The sequence below is a fragment of the Talaromyces rugulosus genome, chromosome III (assembly GCF_013368755.1).
Source record: "Talaromyces rugulosus chromosome III, complete sequence".
NCBI classification, from domain to species: Eukaryota; Fungi; Ascomycota; class Eurotiomycetes; order Eurotiales; family Trichocomaceae; genus Talaromyces; species Talaromyces rugulosus.
In genome coordinates, this window is record NC_049563.1 from 3,971,615 (window position 1) to 3,993,576 (window position 21,962).

Sequence of the window (21,962 nt, forward strand, 5' to 3'; positions counted from 1 at the left end):
ACAAACCCTCTCCAAAATCTTTTTATGACACAATCGCGGGACATCTGAGATCCACGAGAGTCCGCCGAACGCCTTGCTTCCAGCTCGACATGCGCCTTCCCACCTAAAATGGATGAAATCAAGTGGGAAGCTATCCTAGCCGGGAACGTGGAGAGTCTTGCAGATGCTCTTGTGTCGAGCTCGACTTCTCGCCGTGTGCGAGCCCTCCACCTCGTGCGGGAAAAGAATGGTACGAATGAAATTGTCTCCGCCCGTCCAGGCACACAAGTTTACTGACCACCGGTTTTAAACAGAATCGATTCTGTCCGATGAATCACGTATACCGCTGCTAAATGTCCTCCTCCGAACATACTCGTTTTACATTGACCGACCGTCTCGCCGAGCCGTCGAACAATGCCTCCGAGCCGTTCTCAAATCGACAAACGACCGCAAGGACATTACTTATCTAACTAGCAGGCTGCAAAAGGAATGCGCAAAGCCCAGTCTTGCACCGGCATCTGCTTTCGTCTTAGTTGAATGGTGTTCTATCGTGCAACAACATTTCAGCACGGCCGACGTGCCCATCACCGATATCCTGGACGTGATTTCTGCCAATGCCAACGTGCTGGAATTGTGTCTTGCGGAAACTTCGAAACCGTCACTGCAGCAGTCTGCCCTACGGGTATCACGCCGTTCTTTGAGGGCTGTATTCTCCATCGATTCCGGCGAAAAGGTCATACAAGAGTCTATTTCACGACTCACTGCTGGGCCAGCAGCTCAAAGAAATGCGCCGTTCCTCGGCGTTATCTCGGGTGTCTGCGCACGCCTTCCAAACAGAAAACCCGTTCTCGATGGTCTTAAGAAGCAGATCCTAGCATTCTACACCAAGGAAATTATTGGTTCACGAACCTTGGTCCCATCGCATATTGCAAGCGGACTGTCCGATTTCTTCTCCTCGTTCATTACTTACGACGACGTGGCCAACGAAATTACTCCGACACTAGAAAAGGCGATTTTGAGATCACCCGAGGTTGTGTTGACCGGTCTGATTCAGCCTCTCAGCGCGTCACTACCTGAAAATATCGATCTCTCAGAGGTGGTCAGTTCGCGCTTGGCGAAACCGCTTTTGTCCAGTTTGAAATCTACAAACGTCGTCATTCGACAGGGCGCTTCTCAATCGCTCCAGTCCTTGATATCCAGATGCAAGTCTGACGACTCACTCCTTAAACTAACCAACGAAATCATTGGGCCATTGAAAACCCAAAAAATCTCAAACGCTGATCAGCGAGCTTTGCATGCTGATGCTCTGTCGACTATACCCTGTCTGGCAGCGGTGTCGCAGGAAATCGTCCATGGCTTGGTCCCCGTGGCCGTCAAGGAGTCGAGCGATGTTGGGCTGGCAGCTGAACTCAAGGCTGTGTCTAAGCACCTCACTCATCTTTTCGCCTCCAAGGTATCTCTCAAAGATGAAACGATCACCGCAATCGCAAAGGCATCGACAGACAAGCGAATTCCCTTTCGCAAACTGTGGCAGCTTCAAGTTGCCGAAGTATTCTGGAATGCTGACGCAGAAGTTCTTCGCGACCCGTCGAACGAGAAGCTTGTCAGCCAGGTTCTGTCCAAACTTAAAGACTCATACAATGAAGTCGTTGCAAACCCTCTTCCTTCGGCACAGAGTGGACTTGTATCAACGGCCTACGGCTATCTTGCTCTCTGCGGTTCCTTGCAAGGGTCCAAAGGCATTTCGAAAGCAGACTGGGCAGCCATTACTAAACAGTCTATGTCACTGGCACCAAAACCTTCGTTTTTGCTAAACTCAAAAGTCTATAGTAAATTGACGATCGAAGAGGACTTTCGCTGGTGCACACGAGCTCTTGCTGCCATTGCAAAAGACAGTGACATGCAGGGCTACGATGCAGCAACTCAAATTGCATGGGGCCAAGCCTTCATATCAGTGATTGCTAACCCGCACGTTCCTCAAAAGACGCGCGAATATGCCTGCCGGATTTTGACTACCGTTTACCTCGATCACTCCACAATCATTGGTGACATTGTCATTGATGCACTTTGGTCTTGGACCCTTGGCCTGGCCATTGCTGATAGGGACTCTGCCGCGTTTTCTGCAGGTGAATCTGGTCAAGGTCTACTCCACTTTGTTGTTAAAGCTATTTGCCCAAATGCGTCAACTGCTAAGAAATTCTCGGAGGAAACCAGGTTAGCAATTGAAAAGCAGCTGATTAGACTGGTTATCCTCTGCCGTGAAGAATTGATTCCAAAGGTGTCCTGGATCGATCTCTGTTTAAAGACAGGAATAGACCCTGGAAAGCTTGTCTCGGATCATCCTGATGAATGCACTGAGCAATTGACACAAGTTTTGGAAGATCCCGTGCAGTCAAGGATTACCCAAGCGAGTAACGCTGTTGGAAATGCAGCTGCAGACTTGGCCTTCGTTGCTCCGGATGTGATGGTACCTCGAATTGTCAATATTCTGAAAGAGGATCTGGCAGACGATCGCATATCCAAGTTTTCACCAACAGATGCCGCTATTTCTCGTACGCCCGAGGGCACGACATTTGTAGATGTGTTGAGCAAAAAATCTGCCTCAGACTTATCTGATAAAAACATCAAAGACTATAATACCCTGAAATGGGAAGAGGAGCTTCGAGCACAGCTAGCGCAGAAGAAAGGCCAAACCCAGAAGAAGCTCACAGCTGAAGAACAAGGCAAGGTCAAAGCGCAATTGGCAAAAGAAGCCAAGATCCGAGAAGAAGTTCTCTCCGAAGGAAAACGAGTTGAAAGAGGCTGTGTTATCGTCCACGGACTTGCTACTGGGCCGCCCACCGATCCTAGTGGATGGATTAGCGTAGCAGCTACAATGCTCCTGTCGTTAGCTCGATTAAATGCTGGCCTTTTCGTAGGCGATGCTGTGTCAAAAGCGTACATCTCCTGTGCCGATCGAGTTTCCCCTCGTCTTGGTCCCTTGCGGTCATTCGTTGGTATTGCTACTCTGCGTGCCTTGGGCAACACGAACTTGCCACCTGATATGGAAATTGAGCCCCTCGGAGATCTTGTCACAAGGATTCTCTACAGACTGCGCTTTTCCTCTGAGCAGCTACCGTTCGAACCAGCTTCCCTCGCTTATCTTCTTCCTTTGGCATTCTTAGTGCTAAGCCGAGACGGTATCGAGGAGCAGAAAGGAGAAGAAGGCGGGGAACAAGTTCTTTTGACATTGGAATTCCTGTCGTTCCATTCGTCTTCATTCTCTGATAGCCGACTCAACCGGGAAGAGGTCCTACGGCAATTGATCACATCATTGCACAAGTACTCGCAGCACTATAAGATTGTCAAGGATACGCTACTCGATTTCTGTAGATGCATTTCGCCAAACATCACGGATAATGAATTAGATGTTCTTCTGGAGGGGACAATTGCTCCAGACGTCTCAGTAAGAACTGCAGTTTTGCAAGCAATCGAAGCAGAGATTGACTTGACGGACTTTGACTTTTCTGAGCATATTTGGCTATGCTGCCATGATCAGGTTGAAGAAAATGCCGAGCTGGCAGACGCTATTTGGGAGGATAATGCTCTCGACGTAGACGAAACCTCATACTTGAAACTCTTCAAGTATGTCGAATCCAAAGACGCGCAATTACGAGGAGCTGCTGCCCGCGCCCTTGCTCATACGATCGAACTTAACCCTTCAACGTTTGACGTCATCTTTTCAGAGTTGCAAACAAGATACACGACTGAGATCAAACCAAAAGCTCCTGGAAAAGATAAATATGGCATGCCCTTGAAAGCGGATACAACAGATGTATGGGATGTCAGAAGCGGAATAGCTCTGACCTTCAAAGCAATGACCAAACTTTTCGAGGGTGATAGAATCGTATCATTTATGAAATTTTTGATCGAGAACGGCCCACTGGTAGACAAAAATGCCTATGTCAGGGAACAGATGGCAGACAGCGGAAGATCGGTCATTGCAGAACGCGGCGAACAAAAGGTTGAGGAGCTCATGACGCTCTTTGAAAACACACTCGAGTCGTCTGACAAGGCAACAGAAAGCTCAGACTGGCTGAATGAGGCTGTCATTATCCTCTACGGTTCATTAGCCAGACATCTTAAATCCGGCGATAAACGACTCAACACAGTCGTCAATAAGCTACTTGCTGCTCTTCCCACACCCTCCGAGATGGTACAGTCTGCGGTTGCAGAGTGCCTTCCTCCCCTGGTTAGACTGTCAGGTCCCGAGACAGAAAAATACGTCGGAGGGTTGTTGGAACAGCTGGTCCAATCTAAGAAATATGCATCGCGCCGTGGAGCAGCGTATGGAATTGCTGGTATCGTCCAGGGTAAGGGAATAGTTGCTTTGAGACAGTATCGCGTCATGTCGGTGCTCAGAGACGCTCTCGAGAACAAAAGGGACCCAAACCACCGCCAAGGTGCTCTTTTGGCCTACGAGCTGCTTTCAGCTGTTCTTGGACGGACATTCGAGCCTTATGTCATTCAAGTCGTTCCTTATTTACTCGCAAGCTTTGGGGATCCTAGTATTGATGTGCGAGATGCCTGCCTTGATGCTGCCAAGACGTGTTTTGCAAACCTCAGCTCTTTTGGCGTGAAACAAATTCTCCCAACCCTCCTGGAAGGGCTGGATGACTCTCAGTGGCGTAGTAAAAAGGGTGCTTGCGATCTCCTGGGTGCCATGGCCTACCTTGATCCCCAACAATTGGCCGTTAGTTTGCCAGATATAATTCCTCCTCTCACTGTTGTGTTGAACGACAGCCACAAGGAGGTTCGCAATGCAGCTAACCGCAGTCTGCAACGCTTCGGCGAAGTCATTAGCAACCCAGAGGTGAAGGGCCTGGTAGGAATTCTCCTCAAGGCTTTGAGTGACCCTACGAAATACACAGATGAAGCTTTGGACTCATTGATCAAAGTCTCTTTTGTGCACTACCTCGACGCTCCTTCACTGGCCCTTGTCGTGCGTATTCTTGAGCGCGGGCTTAGCGATCGTTCAGCTACAAAACGCAAGGCTGCAGAGATCATTGGAAGTCTTGCCCACCTTACAGAAAGAAAAGACCTTATTTCGCACTTGCCTATTTTGGTTTCAGGCTTGCGTCTTGCGATAGTCGACCCTGTGCCAACGACTCGCGCCACAGCTTCGAAAGCCCTTGGTTCCCTCATTGAAAAGTTGGGAGAGGATGCTCTTCCAGACCTTATCCCGAGTCTCATGTCCACTCTCAAAGCAGATACAGGAGCAGGCGACCGGCTGGGATCTGCGCAAGCTCTTTCCGAAGTTCTCGCTGGACTTGGAACGACTCGTCTCGAGGAAACCCTGCCTACAATTCTACAAAATGTTTCCAGCTCCAAGCCGTCTGTCCGCGAAGGCTTCATGTCTCTGTTCATTTTCTTGCCTGCTTGCTTTGGCAACAGCTTTGCGTCTTATCTGAGCAAGATTATTCCACCCATTCTCGCAGGTCTTGCAGACGACATCGAGGCGATACGCGAAACATCTTTGCGGGCTGGTCGGTTGTTGGTTAAGAACTTTTCCTCAAAGGCCATCGATCTTCTTCTTCCCGAACTTGAGCGTGGTTTGGCAGATGATAGCCACCGTATCAGATTGAGTTCAGTGGAACTTGTTGGAGACTTGCTCTTCAACATCACCGGTATTACTAGCAATGTGGATGCCGAAGAGCAAGAAGAAGGTGCTACTCAAGCCGGTCAGTCTCTGCTTGAAATTCTTGGCGAGGAGAAGCGTAACAAAGTGCTATCTGCTCTTTACATTTGTCGTTGCGATACCTCAGGCCTCGTCAGAAGCGCAGCAATTACAGTGTGGAAAGCACTTGTTGCCACGCCTAGGACACTTAAAGAATTGGTTCCTACACTTACGCAGTTCATCATCCGACGACTTGGCTCCTCTAACATGGAGCAGAAGGTCATTGCAGGAAATGCCTTGGGAGATCTCATCAAGAAAGCCGGAGAAGCTGTTTTGGCAACTCTCTTGCCATCTCTCGAGGACGGTCTTAGGACGTCTACTGATGTTGATGCCAAGCAAGGTATTTGCATTGCGCTCCACGAATTAATAACCTCAGCATCCGACGAAGCTATTGAAGACTTTGAAAAGACAATCGTTTCAATTGTCCGAGTCGCTTTGGTTGACAATGACGAGGATGTGAGGGAGGCCGCAGCTGAAGCATTTGATGCTTTGCAACAGAGTTTGGGCAAGAGGGCGATTGACCAAGTTCTGCCCTATCTTTTGTCCTTGCTCAGAAACGATGACGAAGCCGAACAAGCTCTTGCAGCATTACTTACCTTGCTTACGGAAACCACTCGAGCCAACGCCATTCTTCCCAATCTCATTCCGACATTGCTCACAACCCCCATCAGTACATTCAACGCTAGAGCGCTCGCTTCGTTGGCAGAGGTCGCTAGTTCAGCCATGACTCGCCGGATGCCTACGATACTCAATTCTCTGATGGACGAGATAATATTGACCAAGGATGACGAGCATAGACTTGAGCTAAGCACCTCCTTCGATACTATTCTCGTTTCAGTTGACGAGTTTGATGGTCTGAATGTCGTTATCAGTGTGATGCTGAACCTCATGAAACACGATGACCATAAGCGACGAGCCAATGCCGCCAACCACCTCGCTAACTTCTTCTCCAATGCAGAGATCGACTTCTCAAGGTATCACCAGGATCTTATTCGGGTGCTTCTCATATCCTTTGACGACAGGGATTCGAATGTTGTCAAGGCTGCCTGGTCTGCATTAAGCAAACTTACAGCCAGCATGCGCAAGGAAGAGATGGAGCTGTTGGTTGTTTCTACTCGTCAAGCCTTGCGCCAGGTCGGAGTTGCAGGAGCCCCTCTACCTGGATTCAGCTTGCCTAAGGGCATCATGGCAATCTTCCCCATCTTTTTGCAGGGTCTATTGAACGGAAACACGGACCAGCGAACACAAGCTGCTCTTGCAATTGCCGACATTATTGACCGAACGGCCGCCGACTCTCTGAAACCGTTTGTTACTCAAATCACAGGTCCATTAATTCGTGTCGTGTCCGAAAGATCTGTCGACATCAAATCCGCAGTGTTCTACGGCCTCAACAAGCTGCTTGAGAAAATCCCGCTTGCTGTCAAGCCATTCCTGCCTCAACTTCAACGAACTTTTGCCAGAGGCTTGGCGGATACTACAAGTGAAATGCTCCGAAATCGCGCTGCTAAAGGTCTAGGTATCCTGATTACCCTAACGCCTCGTGTGGATCCACTAGTTGCAGGTAAGACTCAATTATAATTTTTCATGTGGCATCCATATACTAAACCAGTGATACAGAATTGATTGCCGGTTCTAAAACGGACGACAATGGGGTTAAGAACGCTATGATGAAGGCTCTCCATGAAGTTGTGAGCAAGGCGGGTGGCAGCATGAGCGAGACGTCAAGGAATGCTGTACTCGGCTTGATCGACGACGATAGCAGTGATCGTACGGATGCAATGGCAATCACCAACGCCCGATTACTCGGTGCTCTTGTGAAAAATCTTTCTGCTTCCACAGCGATCCCGCTGATCAAGTAAGGCCCAAGTCCAGGATCTAATGGTTTCTCATGAGCTGACATTGGCATCACAGATCTCGAGTCTTAACTACGAACTTTACTCATTCCTCTGTACTTGGGCTGAATGCTCTACTTGTCCAGTCACCTGCGTTGTTACTCGAAAACTTTGCGGCCGAAACGCCGTCCGTAATTTGCCAGGGAATATCTAATTCAGATGTAAGTTTGCACAACACTCGCAATAACAGATATATGTTCTAACCCTAGTATAGCCATATATATCGGACCATAGTGTACTGGCTGCTGGCAAGTACATCCTTGCTGAAGGAGATGGAAAGAACTTTGAATCAACAAAGCCTGTCTTTGAAGCACTGGCGTCAGCGATACCATCAGGTAACCCGGCCGATACGAGGCGCTTGACTTTCGTCGTCCTTCGCACCATAAGCCGCCTTCACCCAGAATATACGCGACCACATCTGCAGAATCTTGTTCCGCCGATTTTTGGAAGCGTGCGAGATACTATTATCCCAGTTAAACTGGCCGCTGAAGCCACTTTCCTGGCAATATTCGACGTGGTAGATTCAGAAGGGGCAGTCTTTGACAGGTACATGGCCGGCCCTGGTGCAGAGCTACCTGCTGGTCCCAAACGAAGCATGTCGGATTATTTCAAACGTGTCGCACTACGTCTTGCTACTCAAGCTCGTGAACGAAAAGAGGCAGAGGGCGGTCAAGGTGGACTTGGACTCTCCAGTGACGAAGTGGAAGACGAAAAGGAACTATGGAGTATTGGGCGGGTTGACTTGGATGACGACTCTTTCGGTGATGACTGATTACTTCCAGCGCTGCATTATAGATGATACAGCATGAGCTACAAAAAATTCACGTACATTTAACTTGTTTAACAATGTGTATTCCTATTATTCCATTGGTCTGATTGGTGGATACACAGAACTATACCTTGGTGTACTAACCAAATACGGATATGGTCACGTGATGATGACTCAAATTTCCAAATGGTTTACATATCTGTTGCGGTGGTGTATGCATGATTTGAGGCAGAAATCTCGAATTCGCAATTAAAACAATCAATCGTAGTGCTTAGGATTAATATTTGAGAACGAACTTGAAGCTATCACGGTCGTTCTAGAATAGGCATAGCCTGCGGGGCTGAAGCCCTAATGTGGATTCGGCGGCAAGTCCTCGCTTAGCCATTACCTAAGCATCACCCCATCCTCAAACTCCTCACTGAAATCGCCCGTCAGTAAATCGACCCGAACGACGAACTCCAAACGCCAAACGACCGTCGATACGCCGACATCAAGATGTGAGTTATATCCTCTGCTATCCTACGTCGAAAAGAAATGCACATATTATATTTTGGTCGATGCGCTCCTGTCCTTTTTGATGGATTACCGGCCATGCCACACCCACCTTTATAAAAATAAGTCAGCCCGAGACTGACCGTTGAATTTTTTTTTCTTTCAGGGTCAACCTTCGTACTCAGAAGCGCCTTGCGGCCGCTGTGATCGGCTGCGGCCAGCGCAAGGTCTGGCTCGATCCCAATGAGATGAGCGAGATCTCCAACGCCAACTCTCGCCAAACCGTCCGCAAGCTGGTCAGCGATGGCCTCATCATCCGCAAGCCCGTCACCATGCACTCCCGTGCTCGTGCCCGTGAACTCAACTTGGCTCGCCGAATTGGTAGACACCGTGGTCTCGGTAAGCGCAAGGGTACCAAGGATGCCCGTATGCCCAGGTATGTGGAAAGGAAAACAACCCCCCCCCCCTTTTCATGATGGGGGATTAATATACGAGATGTGGTCTCTAATGTGCAATTGCCTTTTACAGCCAGGTTCTCTGGATGCGCCGCCAACGTGTTCTCCGCCGTCTCCTCGTGAAGTACCGTGCCTCTGGCAAGATCGACAAGCACCTGTACCACGAACTCTACCACCTCAGCAAGGGTAACACCTTCAAGCACAAGCGTGCTCTCGTTGAACACGTGAGTCCAGACTGGTTTTTTCCATTTACAAGGCAACAAAGTATATTGACTAGTTCAATTAGATCCACAAGGCCAAGGCCGAGAAGCAGCGCGAGCGTACCCTCAAGGAAGAAATGGACGCCAAGCGTGCCAAGACCAAGGCTGCTCGCGAACGACGACAAGAGCGTATCCTCGCCAAGCGAAATGCTCTTATCGGCGAGGAAGAGGAGACCAAGGAGTAAAGGGGTTGAGGATGAGTTTGCGAGAAGAAACACCATGGTCGGTCCGGCTATGGCATCAAAGGTCCGGTTGATTTGGCATTACTGTTCGGAGCAATTACTGGTCTTGGGATCTATGACGCGGGGCGGGGAACGCATTTTAGAACTGTCAGATATGATCGGGCAGCTGATGAGATATAATGCACCCACTTTCTGTTTCTCTGGGTTCTGATAATGTCCCGGGGGCAAAAATTTCTTATGTGCCTTGAATAAACGATGCGTCACAGAATATTCCATTTTGGTAATCAAGTACAAAATTACGTTCAATATATTTTTATATGAAATATTGTAACAAGCCACAAGCAGTCGACTTGGGATATTGATATCGTATATGCATACTTAAGCCTTGCCATATGACTGATACGTGATAGAAACCATGACGATCATGACGATCAATTAATCAACAATCGCATCAACCTCCACCTCCACCAACATATCATTTTCCACAAATCCACCCTTCACCACGACCATGGTAGCGACAACACCCACCTCCCCTTCCTCCCCTTGAATAAGAGCTCCTTCACCATCCCGTGTTGAAGAAGGAGGCCCGTTTTTCTTCCCAAACACTTCTCGGAATCCCTCTCCAACAGCACCGCAATCCTCTGGTTTTGCAACATACATCCTAACCCTGACGACATCAGACAAATGTCCGCCGAGGGCGCGCACAGCCCGGATGCTTTCTTGAAATGCGAAAATGGTCTGTTGACGGGCGTCGTGCGGGAATTGGATTTGCGGCGGTGTGTCGCTAGTAGTATCAGACGTTGGGATAGATATGGCCGTTGTACCAGATACGAAGATGTGTGATTTGCGGCGCAGAGCGCGGTAGTAGCCGAATTTATGTTCGTATGGCGAGCGGGTTGAGTAGAAGGTTTTGGGGGGTGGTTGTTGGGGCTCTGTCATTTTGTTTGGGATGAGATGAGGTGAATATACACACAACACAGACGGTGAAAGTAGAAGAATCGTGACGGGTGTATTTTTATACGGCTACCAAAAACCGGCATTAGATGAATCTGTAGGCGCGTTCCAAGTATTCAAGAGGAAGAATTGCATGGCGATGTTCCCGGCGTCGAGGTATGAGTCATTCGACAAACCCTAACGTACAAACACGAGGATTAGAAGACGGACCAATCAAGTTATGTTCTTCAGAATACATATTTATAGAAAGTTTACTTTCTCTAGCGAAATGTAAATACAAAAATAGTACATGGGTATATATGACGGTTTCCCAAGTGCCAATATCAGGTATAGCCTTGGCTAGAAAAATCCAAAGTTCATAAAAACGCTCGTGTGATGCATTTTAAGGTCACCTTGCTCCATCCATCTTCTGCGGCGTAGGGGCCGAGTCGATCGTTGAAGGCCTTTCCAGGTCGAATGGGTCACTATATGTGCTCATTCCTCTATCCACTCGCCACTGCGAACTATTGGTTCGACGCAGTGATTCTCTGCGTCCGGAGAAGCTACTATTTGTACTTCTCAGATCCAGGCCGCGACTATATCGACTATTATTGGAGGTATTCCCCCAGGGTGCAGCTCGAGCGGGCGAATCGTCAAAGTCGCGGTCTAGGTTAAATGGGTTGGAGTACTCTGAGTGTGAGTCTTCGGTTCGTGAAGTACCTTGTGGTGTGGCTTCCAAGTTTGTCGGAGGGTCGGCGAATGGGTTGACCGGCGTTCTCTGTACACCTTGAGCTAGCTCTCTAGCAGGTAGTGATTGTTGATCATCCTGGACATGTCTTCCACTCTTTTCTCCTGGTTGGCTATCGGGTACCCATTGAGCCTTTCGTCGTTTGCGCCGACGGAGGAATATATATAAAAACACCAACGCGATTATTGCAAGAGCACCGAGGGAGCCGCCAACCGCAGCTGGAATGATATTTTTATGTGAATTTCCGCCCGCCGAATTGACTGCAGTCTCGGCAGGTTCTTGCGTAGGGAATGAGGCCCAATTCGACTTGCTCGCGGTTATAAAGGTGGTTGTAGCGGAGTGATCTTTTGAGTGTCAAAGTTAATTCCATTCTTTCTATGCAATATAGGAAACCCTCACCATAAGCTGTACTTATATATGTCGCGGTTGTGGTCAGATCTGAAGTTTTGCTTGGCCCCGAAACAGAATCCCCTCCGGCCGTACTACTTCCAGGCTGGGCTGTGATTGTGGTGACAGGCAGTTCCGACCAAGACTGAATTTCGATAGAAGTGGTAGTAGAGTCCCAAACTTCTGTGGTGACGACAAGCGTCCTAGCGATCTTGGTACATTGGAGTCCTGAAATGGTGGTGATAGCATATGTCATGTCTTGGAAGTCAATCATCGCAACTTCACCGGCGCCGGATGACCTCGGCAGTGGTGAAGGTTGCGCCCACCAAATCAGACGTATGAGTCAGTACAATATATTGCTCTCGCTGCATTATATATCGACAAGAAGCTGCAAAAAGCGGCCTGACGACGACTCGACCCCGAGGACGACGGGAATATGTTGTATCGCAGCGCAAGAATTGCACGCAGCCGTCTCGCTTCGGGGTTATAATCCTCAGCGAGAGAGGTTACACTGATGATGGAGCCGTCTGGTCGTTCGGGACGGCGTCGAGACTGCGTGTTTCAGAAAAGGCCATGGTGAAGCGTATCCCAATAGTAAGCGAGCCCAGGCTAAAAAACGAGGGGGCTCTGAGATCCGGTCACGACATGGCGGCGCGAACAAGGTCGACTGAGATCGCCCTGAGGCTACTACATTCCAGCCAGTCACCGTGCAGAAGCTGCCTGGCATGATTTTGAGCGATGGGATGAGATGCATCGCAGGCATCGCAGGGCGGCTACGCGCCGGCCACTGGCCAATCACTGGGCAGAACCTGAGACTGCAGGTGTTTTGGGGTATCACGTGTCCGCCATCCACCGTCTCAAGTCTGACGGTCTGCACTGCCTGGCCTATTGGGAGCTTGGTGTTGCGAGCGTAGTCGTGATGAGATGAGATTACTCTTGCTGAGTAGTGTTGTCGTGGGTATGGATGGGAAGCTGCGAGGAGCATTCGCTGGAAACATGACCCGTTCGGGCTAGCGTGGCGCCCACCCAGCTATAGCGCCTGCGGCCCGCTCCCCACTTGCCCTCACCGTCACTATCACTTTCATATCACAACAGTCAAGTTAACAATTCGCCCCTAAGAATCTCGCCAATTATGCAGTCTCGCATGCCAATTGCTATCTGATTTCATGCGTGATTAAGAGAGAAGACTCCCGGAAGTACATCCGTCCAGGTACTAGACAGCGCTGGTTTGGCTGCAGCGCTACTCACAATCACCCCGCTCCCGTATTGAAATGTTCGCATGGTCTGGTATAGGCAAGTCTCTCAGAAACCCAATTCCTCTACCCGCTTATCGGACCAATTCTTGGGGCTCTGGCATATCTGGGCATTACTCTGCAGTCTCTCAGCACTCTTTGACGTCGACGTCGATGTTGGCGGGGCTCAGCGGTGCTTCCAATGCAAGGACCTTTGCCAGCAAAAAATCTGTCTCGCTAGTTCAATTTGACAAATTCGCCCAGCTTCTCTAATCAGATGGATTGCGCCACCTTATATACTAACTACGTACAGGGGCGCCCTCGGTGGGAATTGATCCGGATCAAGAACGAAACCCACCATCTCCGCCAACTCCGCTAGAATTTCCCCGGTATGACCAATTCGCGAACCAGGGAGTTTATTCGGCCACAGACTTTAAGGCCATATCCCAGGGTCTTGCATCGCTCAAAAAGCCGCAGGATTTCACTGTCGAACATGCTCGGGTTCTAAACCTACACGTCGCTGCTGATCTTGATGCCTCCCAGTTAGTACCAGGTCAACTTCTGAAGAATCTCGCACCTTTGCCATGGGAAGAAACAACAAGTCCAGATAAGCCGGAGCAATACCTCATGAGCAATGGCGTCGCATACCCCGCAGTCGAGAAATATAACCTCGTCAAGGCGGAGCTGTTGCTAGAGAATGACGATGCGTACCGCGAGGCTGTCAGAGTGCCACCAAAACCCGGCCGCCCCCGGGTGAGGCTGACTCAATCAAGGAAATTCTGGGTTGGCTTGGAAAAAATGGCTCAATACTGGGATGACAGTCTTGACGAATACTATGAGAAACCGGTCAATGCGACAGAACAGACAAACCAGGATCAACTCGGAGAGGCATCGACTGCTGAGGCTACAACAACAGATGCAATGGATACCAGTGAGACACCGCGTGATAATGAAAGTAGTAAGCGCGTCTACAAGGGTCGTCGCATTGGTACCGGGCATGAAATGCCCGACGACATCCGCGAGGAAACGATGCGCGGTTTTCTCGAAATGGCCGCATGGCCATTTCAATGTCAACTAGCAATCCCATCTCTGCCTCCTAGGCTTTTGGTTCAAAGGCTGCTGTTTCCGACTCGACAAACCCTAGTGGCTAGTAGAACTCCCCTGGACCGGCAGATCGCCCGAAAAGGAATTCTCGAAGGCCCAATGCTTGCGGTCCAGTGTCGCGGCCAGACCACGTTTAGAGAGGCTGGTGAAACCTTTGGCTACGGTCGGAAAGAGGCTTGCGACCTAGCTCGCGAGGTTGGTGCCATGCTACTGCTCGCCCAGGAACGATTCCGGGACGGGACATCCGAGGTGAAACCTGGCGAGGGCAAATGGTGGACGACGACACCTCGTTGGGGCGGGGCCCCGGACGAAGGTGTCACAGGCGAAGCCGCCGCCAGGTCAGAGAAAGAGAAAGAGAGCGAGTCGGAGCCGGGAGATGGGAGCGTGCATAAACGATCCCGATATAGCAACTCGCTCATGGCATCCCGACGATCGGCGCGTCCGCGAAAACTGACGCCTAGCGAGAAGTGGAAAATACTCGAGGCCGGTCCAAGCTTATGGGACAAAAGGTTGATATACACGCAGATAGGGAAACCAAAGGACAGTCTGTACGACGATGTAAGCTGCTGCTCTTCCGAATGCTATATTTATCACCATTATGACGCCTATGCTAACTTTATAGATCTTTATGGTTTCTCAAATCAATCACCATGTTTCAATTCTACACTTGCGGGTACACCGACGTTATATCGAATGCCTCACCCATGGTGTCAGTGAAACCACCGACGGAGGCGAGTCTGAGCACCCTTGGGATGTTCTGAAATTACGTCGCAGCAAGTGGTACGACCTGATGGATGGAGAGCAGCGGATAGAGGCCTTCCAAGGTCTTTGGAGGGTATTCCATTATTTAATGGGGAAGAAAGAACCTGACATCAGTATAACCAGTCGATCGTTTCATCCGGATGGCGAATCTAAAGATGTTGATGAGTGAACAAAAAAGTTTTTTATGTTGTGGATTATGCATCATATCGCTAGCATACTACAGGAGTATCAATGGCATGGGCTAATTGATGGACTAGAATAGCATAGTTTGTATATTTTGATATAAATACCAGATGGTATCAACGAATATAGGTCACTAGTCAACCAGTCAACTATTGACCAGCACCAATCGCAACGACAGTTCTCGGATACCTGTACAACAATTTATGGAGCTAATAATATGCCCCTTGGTTTTCGATGGAGATAAAGGGTGTCAACCGGCAGATTTAATCTGCCAGTTGGTGCACGAGTCTCAGGAGTGTCAAACCGCAAATCCAGGTCACGTATATTTATCCTTGTGTCGGTTCGCTACGTTTGGTGGGCTTCCTTGGTTCTAATTTTTACTGCTGTTCATGTTGACTGTCAATGATAATATATCGACAATTGTCAACAGTGTGTATTGTCGTCCATTATTCTGTTCAAGCTTTATAGCGTGCAAACTATCTCACAGCCCCTATCTTCAAATTATTCCCTAAGCTTCGAGTCTATTGAGATATTGAAAATAATAATGTCAACACTTGTCTAGTTTTTGATTTTCTCGGAGCTTTTATGCACGTAGAATCAGTTGCTTGGTTCAGCTGGCCGTCGTGATATTCTCCTCATGTCACCCGGCGTGATTCTGCTTGGATATCTAGATCTTATTCTATGACGAATAAAACGATGAAAGTATCGGTTTTATTGTTATAGGTATTTTAACCCGTTATTTCTAGTGGAGGGTTCATAGAGCAAAAAAAATTGTACATGTCAACTGATATCAATGTCAACTTGTGGTTCATATATATCTCCGCACATATCCATATAGTTAAACATCAAAATTTTCTAATTTCACGCGACCACAATTAAACTAGGTAGTTTTTAAATTATACCTTGCAATATAATCGGATTATTTTACTCTGCCTTTATTACTATCAAATATACATGACATTGTGCTTCGACGGTTAGTTAATATTCCACTTCAACCTCGACATTCCCGATGGCTACATATGTGCCAGCCATGGTTATCATGGTTCAATGCATTACCAAGTGGTACAAATTAAAATACTATCGAGGATTATTGCGGTAAATACTGGCTAGCAAACATATACATATATCAGGGTGTCTATATCCCCGGGATATCATCTTCCTCGAATATTCCTAGACCTGAATTAACGTACCAGATTACTAATGGCATTTTACTACATAGAAAGGAACGTAGTGTGCAATGCATTCTCTACAAATATTTACCATGATTACATATTTTGTCTATCTAAGACATGGAAAGATGGACTCCGTACATGGCGAATATTTGGTCGCATGAAGCTATGGCTTGACAGCAGAAGTAGCAACGGTAACATTTTGCATTATATAAAACCACGTTTTCACATTTGTATTGCCTCGAAAAAAGGCCCTGTACACATGGTGCTCATTCTACACGCCGCTGAAAATACTCACCGACTGAATCCTGTAGACTCATCTCCTCAGGAACACCCAAATTCGACGTAGTCATTATTATGCAACGAGTAGTTAACTAATTCGGTAAAGCTTGAATTAATATCACGCATTTAACCCTACACATACATACAATATGTACATGTAGAGTCTAGGCAAGCCACGACTCAAAAGTACATACACACCGACCAACAAAAAACCCTGATCCAACTTCTACTCTAGAGCCAAAAAAAAAAAAAGCCAAACTACAAGACTAAATAATAATAAAAAGGTAATAAATACAATCCAAAGGATCCGGTTGGGCAGCGCGTCCTGCATGACATGGGTGTTTTAGGCCCTTTTTCTTCTTTCTTTTCTCTCGGACAATCACAGCCTCGTGGGCCAGTCACACTACACCGACTGACACAACAGACTCGCTTTTTTTTTTTTTTTTTTTTTTTTGCTTTTTGGTCGCCCGATTCAAAATCAAATGGTGCAACAACTAATAGAGGCTTGCATCACACGATCAGGATTGGTTGGTTCCATGGCCCGCTGTCAAAAATAATCATGACTAAACGAGCACTATAGTTAAGCGACTACTGTTGTAGTTATAGTGGCGGTACTATAATTTTAGTGCCGTGATGACATCTAGATTCATCGACCGTGGACGTTCAGATGATCAGGTTCCGTTTGCGTTGCAATGACCTCTTTGGCCCTTGCAGGGGGCACGAAAAGTTGACGTATCCAGCCCGTGGAGTATTATTTTAGAACTAATCAGTCAATAATAAGATTATCCAGCTCAGCTACATTGTCCAGGCCGAAACGAACGGATCGCTTCGCTTCGCGTTTTTAGTCTGACAGAAAACGAGAAAAAAAAAGGAAAAAGAAAAAAAGAAAAAAAAAGAAAGAAATGAAAAGCAAATGGTGGTGGAATACGGAAAACAGCGGAGTATATTATTGCGCACGCTTCGATCACCATGGCCGTTTGCTGCGAACAGAAAACGGTTCTCGAGATCGAGTTGTCTGATCGCAAAAATAAATTGACGCACAGATTATGTCGCCTCTCCTAGCTAATGACGCCCGACAACATTTGTTGCTGATGGTATATCTTCAGGCGAACGGCGGCAATGCCCAATAATGAGCAAGTATGCAGGACATAACACATCGTCGCACTGTACTAATTGTGACAGTGCGATGTTATGCATACATGATAGTACTGGTGGGGAAGTGCCAGCAATTATTTGCATATTTGACAGGTTTGACCAGACAGACAGAAACGAGCGAAGCTGGTGCAGGAATGGCAAACGCGACACGAATCAAGTCGCCACCTGACCGAATAGGTCACATAATGCGTATACTGTGGCTCGAATTACTCGAAATGGTCGAGTCTGGTTTCAGGCTTTTTGTTCCAATAGTACTCCGTATCCGTAGTCTGGACAAGCGTTTGGTATCAAAGTCAAACGAGGGAAACGCCACGGCCCGAAGATCGCGGATGGCGGGGCTGTCAGTCGAAAGCAAAAAAAAAAAAGACCGATTAAAACCGGTGGCTATTATTAACCTAGTCTGCTTCTTATAGAGTTACTCCAATCCTCTAAGAGCTTAGAGGAGTACACGACCGATCTGGCTGCATGATTTTAACCAGGGTTTCCCTGTCCTCCGGGTCCGCTACTCCGAGTCGAAGCCAGCCAGGCCCATAATCCATGACTCCATGACCAGTCACATTACAGGCAGCACCAATAGTAGTGGTCAGGCCTGCAGCTCGTAGGGATCTGGAAGGCTGGAAGCGAAATAGTGTTGCGGAAAGACGCGGCCCAAGCACCCTGTCGGCTGCTCGATCTGGGGTGGATTAGCCGGGCTTAATTGTCCTTGCAGCTGGCTCGACCGCTTAGTGACGGGAGGATATAGGTTGGGGTAGCTGTTTTTTCATTTGTGCGTTTCAGCCATTGACCCTGTATACTGGTAGTACATACTTGAAAGTACCTTTTTCATATTTCGGAACGGGTCAAAGCGACGATGTATACGCAGTACAGAGTCATCTACGACTTAGGGCACGGCCTAGCGAATACTAATGGGCTTTCAGCTGGCGCGATAGCAGGGTTACTCATATAGTGTACTCGGTATTATACTTTGCGAATTTGTAATTATCAGGCTAATATTTGTTTGTTCTAGCTTTTTATTGGCCGGATGGCCTGATTAAGTTTTAACGTACTTAATATCATGGAAAAAAAGTGACAGCAGCAAGGATCATGAAGATCGGTAACCTAAACAACTTGTCAAGAAATCCAAGGTCTTGTCACTTGATCCTGACGCACTTTGTTGTCTAGCCGAGGTACCAGTCTTTGCCTGTGCATTTGAAGACCGCCAACTCCACCGTTACATTGCGTCGATCGTCGCATATAAAAAAAATATATACAGGAATCAGGCCGGCCCTGAAGAAAACGCAGCACGGAATTAGTGACAGGAGACACAGGACTAGTCGTAGTCGATATTAATAATCATGAACCCCTTGTCATCATTCGCTTAGAGACGAGACGAGACGATCCATATGGCGTCGAAGGATTCCGTCCGTGCTTGGGGTATCCGCAGCGTAAGAATAATATTAATAGTCCTGCATGGTCAGTACTCTGTACTACTACCCCGTACAGAGTAATCAGCAAGAAGAATAATGCAGGGGCTTGAGAGTCAGGGACGTTGAGAACAAAAAACTCCGATTTAATCTTATGCTTTGGTTAGTAACTTAGTATTATAGTAGCATTACCAGCGCCATGGGCCACGATGCTCTTAGTCTTAGCTGGCCAGGGGCTGTTCCGAGCCTTCGGAACCATCGGCGATCGTCCAATAAGAGGCGTGATCGCACATTTTGGTTGTGGCAAATTAATATACAAACTTTGTAGAAAAGAGAGATGATAGACGATTATAGATGGTGTAGATGAATGTCCATAACAACGATGATAATGCGATTGATAATAATAATAGTATGCCCTGGATATGACATTCCATAGACATGGATGATGACGTCTGTTCTTATTTTTGCGATACGAGCGACTAACCGCCTCAAAGCCTGTAGTATGGACCAAGTTACCTTGAGCCCCCACCAGCACAGCCCAATCAATCAGTCGATTCAGCACTATCACTCTTGTTCTGACTCAGTCACTCATTCTTTCATCGACTCACTGTCTTGTCCAAGTATTTTTTTATTTTTTATTTTTTATTTTTTGTTTTTTTTTGCTTTTGGCCCGGCTTGCGAGTCATCCTCAGAGTGCAAAAGGTATGTTGGTCTTGGCCTCTGACTCTTTTCTTCTTCTTCTTATACATTGTCCGAGATTTTTACACTTGGCTAAAACAAGCAGTATACGGATATTCCCTTTCCGGACTAGTCTCGGCAAGGGACGGGCGGATCGGTAGCCAGTCAGCGTCGCCATCCAAATAATGGGCCGGCTGGCAGGGATCCCCCTGTCTCGCCTGGCCAATCAGCAGCTGCGTATTGCGTCAAGTGGGGCTTGCTCGTCCATTGTACAATTAGTACGTAGTGCGTAGTAGTAGTAGTATTATTATTATTATATTCCTAGTACGTACTACGTAGTAATATTGATCTCACCTGTCACTGTTCTATTAAGATGTAGAATATCATAGCATAGCATAGCAATATGTTATTACTTAATTATGTTCGACCGTGATAAGGAACAAGGGGCCGTCATCAACTGATCACAATACTATTCATGTCCAGCAAGGGCGCTGTCATGCAGCCACCTGACCAGCCCATCCCTGGTGATAGTACTAAGAGCAGGGCTGAAGAATTTGTCGCCTGCTGCAGCCATATCCACGACAATCAACAAAATAAATCGTATAAATCATAAATCATAAATCATTAAAAAATAGAATAGCAAGGAGTAAATGCAGATCCGGACCTGCCTGCCACAGGCTGCCAGCAAGTGGTACTAGAGGTCTGGTAGTACGTCCTGCGTAGGCATTAGCAGCACCCACGTGTTGCTGCCCCTCCTCATTGGCACAGAATAATAATGCTGGTGTCCGATTCGGTTTCTTTGTCGTTTGTTGTTGGTGACGCACCCGGCAGTCTGCATGACATGGCTCCCCGAGTGCAATTCCTCCGAGATATCCGTGGTTTGTATTACTATTGTATCACTGCAGTATATACTTCTGAGCTGAAGTAGTAAAAATAAGAACAACAACAATAATAATACGAATAGTTACACCATAGGCTTAGTCATCCGCCATCCCGGCGGTTTGGCTGGGCTTGGTCTTTAGCTCTGTTGGGCGCGGGACTTGGAAGGCGCACCTTCCCTGGTTGCCGGATCGAGCAGCGCCTTCCTCTGTAGCAGTCTTGTCTGTCTGTTCGTCCCTGTAGCCTGAACTTCTCTTCTTCATCCCTTTCTTAATCAACAAAGCCGAATCGCAGCTTCATCTCTCAACATCATCAGTCGTCGATATCAACTTCAAGCTGTCCTTCCCGGGGGCCGTGCCGTGCGTCCCCCGGTCATCTGCTCGCTCCCCACCCCTCCCCCCTCAATCCACGCTTATGCAACTCTAGCTTTCTCAGATTCTCTGCTGTCCGCCGCAACTGAGATCGTCTCGCCCATCGGCCCTGCTCCCCTCTCTCAATTCGATCGTTTTATGCCCGAGGCGGATTCCTGCCGAGTGTTGTTTTGCAAACCCCTCCGTCCGTACGCTCGAGGTCGTACCCGTTTGTCGAAAATATTATTATGAACCATGGCAACACGCACTAGCCAATCGACCAGGACGAACTGATTTAGCATTGACTTTGTCCAGCACCCTGTCATGCTAGTCGGCTCCATCCTGCTGGGTCCAGCCAAGGTGGGTATCTCCCCTCTGATTATTGCTCTTCCCAGTATAGTCTCGCTTTTTCCCATTGGGGCGTCTGCCTGCTGCTGATCTTCCCATCTCAACTTTTCTTGTCGTCGCTTAGTCCCTGCTGTGTGCCGCCATCCCAGTTAGCACCACCACTAGTAGCTTACCACTCCTCTAACTCCGACGGCTGCCCTGCGATAGTTTACCTGTTGCTTTTCCTCCCACTCACTACCACTCACTCTACATATCCTTGCGACCCAATTGTTTGGCTGCGAACCTTTTCCCTGCCTCTACCTTCGCACCACTCGACACCCTTCTTGAGCTCCATCTCATTTTGTACATACTTTCTACACACACACAACCTCTCTTACGCACACCTCTTTCTTTGTCCGCCCTTTTTTCAGCCGTTACCTCTTGTTGCGGGACCTGGACAAAATTACGATCTCTCCGTCCCGACTACAACGAGCGGTCAAGTGAGAATACTGGCTTTATTGTGATTGCGGTCGCAAGTACTTGCATTTCGTGCGTGTATTTTCCACCCACTCTTCAAAAACGCGCCCTACTTAGTGGTACAATAACGCTGACCTCATTTGCTGTT

General features: G+C 47.9%; 4 protein-coding genes across 4 annotated transcripts; 2 read left to right on the forward strand and 2 right to left on the reverse strand.

The window, feature by feature from the left end:
- Positions 1-108: 108 nt before the first annotated feature.
- Positions 109-9,748, forward strand: TRUGW13939_06172 (uncharacterized protein; the record flags this gene model as incomplete). Its single annotated transcript, XM_035489327.1, has 9 exons — positions 109-229; positions 294-7,256; positions 7,313-7,550; positions 7,607-7,748; positions 7,802-8,348; positions 8,792-8,853; positions 9,034-9,284; positions 9,377-9,527; positions 9,590-9,748. 9 exons carry the CDS (start codon positions 109-111, stop codon positions 9,746-9,748), a joined length of 8,634 nt encoding a protein of 2,877 aa, XP_035345220.1.
- Positions 9,749-10,180: 432 nt separating this feature from the next.
- On the reverse strand, positions 10,181-10,684 carry TRUGW13939_06173 (uncharacterized protein; the record flags this gene model as incomplete). The annotated part of the gene is made up of 1 exon (XM_035489328.1): positions 10,181-10,684. One exon carries the CDS (start codon positions 10,682-10,684, stop codon positions 10,181-10,183), a length of 504 nt encoding a protein of 167 aa, XP_035345221.1.
- A 403-nt stretch (positions 10,685-11,087) lies between these two features.
- On the reverse strand, positions 11,088-12,069 carry TRUGW13939_06174 (uncharacterized protein; the record flags this gene model as incomplete). The annotated part of the gene is made up of 2 exons (XM_035489329.1): positions 11,088-11,770; positions 11,826-12,069. 2 exons carry the CDS (start codon positions 12,067-12,069, stop codon positions 11,088-11,090), a joined length of 927 nt encoding a protein of 308 aa, XP_035345222.1.
- Positions 12,070-13,360: 1,291 nt separating this feature from the next.
- On the forward strand, positions 13,361-15,080 carry TRUGW13939_06175 (uncharacterized protein; the record flags this gene model as incomplete). The annotated part of the gene is made up of 2 exons (XM_035489330.1): positions 13,361-14,707; positions 14,772-15,080. Coding segments are annotated over 2 exons (1,656 nt in total), but the record flags the coding sequence as incomplete, so codon positions are not given.
- Positions 15,081-21,962: the final 6,882 nt, after the last annotated feature.